We start from the raw sequence: 2918 nt of genomic DNA, 5'->3' as shown, positions 1-2918 counted from the left end.
GGTTAATACAGTATAATTCGCTTAACTGCCTCGAGTTGTTTGCAGCGAATTTGGAGGCAGCTATCTTAAAAAGGCAGCTAACGTAATTTTAATAGTCTGCCTAAAATAGTGCGCATTTCATCGCAACAATATAAAAGAATTAAATTTTACGGTTTTTATACAATATATGTATTTATTTCATACATATTAAAATATTTTTTATTTATTTGGACATTGTGTATACGGTTAATAAGTACCATTAGTTCTTTTTAAAGAAAGTTGTAATTTTTGTTTGCACTGGAGCCGCTTTTATAGATAAATTAAAAAATCTATCCTCCAAAGATGTAAGGTTTGGCAAAAATTCTTCGCAATTATTTTGAATGCAAATACGCTTCAGCACCTCAATGGCGAAAAAACCTTCATTCAGAGTATTGCGTTCGGGTTCATCGTCGGCATCGTCATCACTGTCAAAGTCTCCATTGCTGCCGTTTTCGTTATCATTGGGAACCAGTGATTGCACAATTTCCTCATCCGTTAACTTACCATGACAAGGTATATCTTTATCTATTGTTGCATATTCATTCCAATCAATACGTTGTCCATATTCTATCTCATCGGACTCTTCCTCGTTGTCATCAGTAGTTCCTTCGCCATTGAGGTACAGATTAAATCCAGCCTTTATAGGTAATGTAGTTATTAGTTAACAGCAATACTGATACTATAATTGTTTACCTTTTTAAAACAATTGCGAATAGTTAATTGCGTTACGTTCTTCCACCCATCGTTTACAAAATGTAGAACGTCCAACAATGAAATTGTTTTTAAAAATTCAGTTGTTGATATTCCAGAATTTACGGCAATTAGCTGTTGTTTTACCAATATGCGTCTATACTCCAATTTGAAGCAGTGTATAATGCCTTGATCTAGTGATTGAACTGAAGCCGTTGTATTTGGTGGTAAAAAGCTGAATTTAATGTTTTCACACCCTTCTAAAATATTGTGGCTTGTGGCATTATCAAAAAACAACAAAATCTTCCGTTTTTGCTTCTTCATATCTGCATCTAGTTCGTGGACTATTTCTTTCCAGAGCTCACTAGTCATCCATGCTTTTTTGTTAGCATAATATGGCAGTGGCACATGCCACGCAAAACTCCTTTGCCTTCGCCAAAATTACATGCCGATCCAGTATTACGCTTATTGATTCTTCTTGTTGAAACCATTTATACAATGCCTCCTCTACCAAATCGTGTGCACCTTTTCGTTGGCGCTTACGCTTTAACTGGAACGATGAGGCAGACTTTTGAATTTCGGCTTGGTTTTTAACTATGCCATTGATTGTTGATCTGTCACAACTGTATTTAGTGCATAGAACCTTTTTATCAACTTTATCATTAACAGCCGTAATAATTTGGAGTTTTTCTTTTATTGTTAACTCAACCACACGCTTTATTTTACCCATTTTACGATTAGTAAATTTTGATTATAGAAAGACACGATCAAAGCAAAATAAAAACGGACATGTGCAGAAATAAAAAAAAAGATATGCATTGCCATATTCATCAAATAGAAAAGAGTATTTTTTATTGGCAAACGCATAAATTATTTTGTTTGCAAATTCGTTTCCTAGGTGGCGCAGCTAAGTTTGATGATATTCATAGAAAATGTCAATTAAATTCTGTCGATACGAGGCGCTTAAGTGCAACAGGCATCTAACTTGGATGCAGCAAATATAATTATTTTCATACAAATGAAGCCATAAATGCAGAAAAAATATAATTTAAGGTAACTATCTTATCGATGCAGCTAAGCGAATTATACTGTATCAGAAAAACAATAATTGAGATCTCATAAGTTTGATTTATAAATTTAAAATTAGTTGTGTTTAAGGTAAAACAAAAAAAAAATGACCCGGAATTCGTGTGGGACCGTACAACTGTGGGAGCAAAATCTTCTTCAATCCAGGTCTAGATATAGGGGTAATACAATCAGCTTTAGAGGTAAAAAATTTGGTGGTCAAAAGTATTTATAATATCATAAATAGAGAACATATCCCACAACTACTATATAAAGTTGAGTTGAATCATGACGAAAGCAAGCTTAAAAAAGGTGAATTTCACCCGATATATTCTTTACAATATGTTATTTGTTCAGATTTACACTCCATGGAAAGTCGTCCAAAAAGCAAACAAGATGTAGAAGCCAAAATTTGCTCGAATAGCAAAAGCAATCACACAGCCAACTATCGCGGCTGCCCTATCTTTCTTGCTCCAAAGCAAAAAATGCCCGTAGCCAAATATAAGTAAAATCATATCCCTAATATTAACCTCTCACCTTAGCAATTCCCTCACTTAAATAATAATATCTATACGGCCCCAAATGAGCTTCCTCAAACATCGTATGCTAATACTCTGAGGGAATCTCCAGATCAGAAATATAAAAACGACGACACACAATCAGCGCATTTGCCTATGCCTATGTTTTCTTCTTTTATTTAAAGAATGGATAAGTTTATGGAATGGATGCAAATTATGATACAGTCTATGATGCAAAGTATGGTCCAGAATCAAGCACTTATTTCCAGACTATTGAGAGCAGAATGAACGCATTCAAAATCTACCATTGGAATGCTAACGGCTCAAGCCACAATATTCTAGAAATCAGTCGTCATCTATATTTTAATAACATCGATGTTATGCTAATTTCAGAGACACACTTAAAGCGTAAAAATTGCACTCGTATACAAGGCTATTCTTTTTATGACAATTTTTGGAAAATATCGTTGATAAAAATGATCTTGAAGCCTGGAAAAGATCCTTCAGTTGCTACATCATATCGACCGATAAGTCTATTGCCACAAATCTCAAAAATTTTCGAAAAAGTACTAATATAGAAAATACTGATTTTCTCACCGACAGAAAACTTAATTTCGGACCATCAAT

At 34.0% G+C, this 2918-nt stretch overlaps 1 protein-coding gene across 1 annotated transcript; it reads right to left on the bottom strand.

Moving 5' to 3' along the window:
• Positions 1–238: 238 nt before the first annotated feature.
• LOC119677269 (tigger transposable element-derived protein 4-like) lies at positions 239–1080 on the bottom strand. The gene is made up of 2 exons (XM_038088542.1): positions 712–1080; positions 239–655 (listed from the first exon to the last, which is right to left on the bottom strand). Exons 1-2 carry the CDS (start codon positions 1078–1080, stop codon positions 239–241), a joined length of 786 nt encoding a protein of 261 aa, XP_037944470.1.
• Positions 1081–2918: the final 1838 nt, after the last annotated feature.

The sequence above is a fragment of the Teleopsis dalmanni genome, chromosome 2 (genome assembly GCF_002237135.1).
Source record: "Teleopsis dalmanni isolate 2A chromosome 2, ASM223713v2, whole genome shotgun sequence".
In the NCBI taxonomy this organism is placed as follows: domain Eukaryota; kingdom Metazoa; phylum Arthropoda; class Insecta; order Diptera; family Diopsidae; genus Teleopsis; species Teleopsis dalmanni.
This window is presented reverse-complemented; position numbering and strand designations above follow the sequence as displayed.

Coding starts and splice junctions, on each gene's coding strand:
- LOC119677269 (XM_038088542.1), bottom strand. CDS start 1,080: ATGACTAGTGAGCTCTGGAAAGAAATAGTCCACGAACTAGATGCAGAT. Junction 656..711: donor TTCGCAATTGTTTTAAAAAG/GTAAACAATTAT, acceptor TTACCTATAAAG/GCTGGATTTAATCTGTACCT.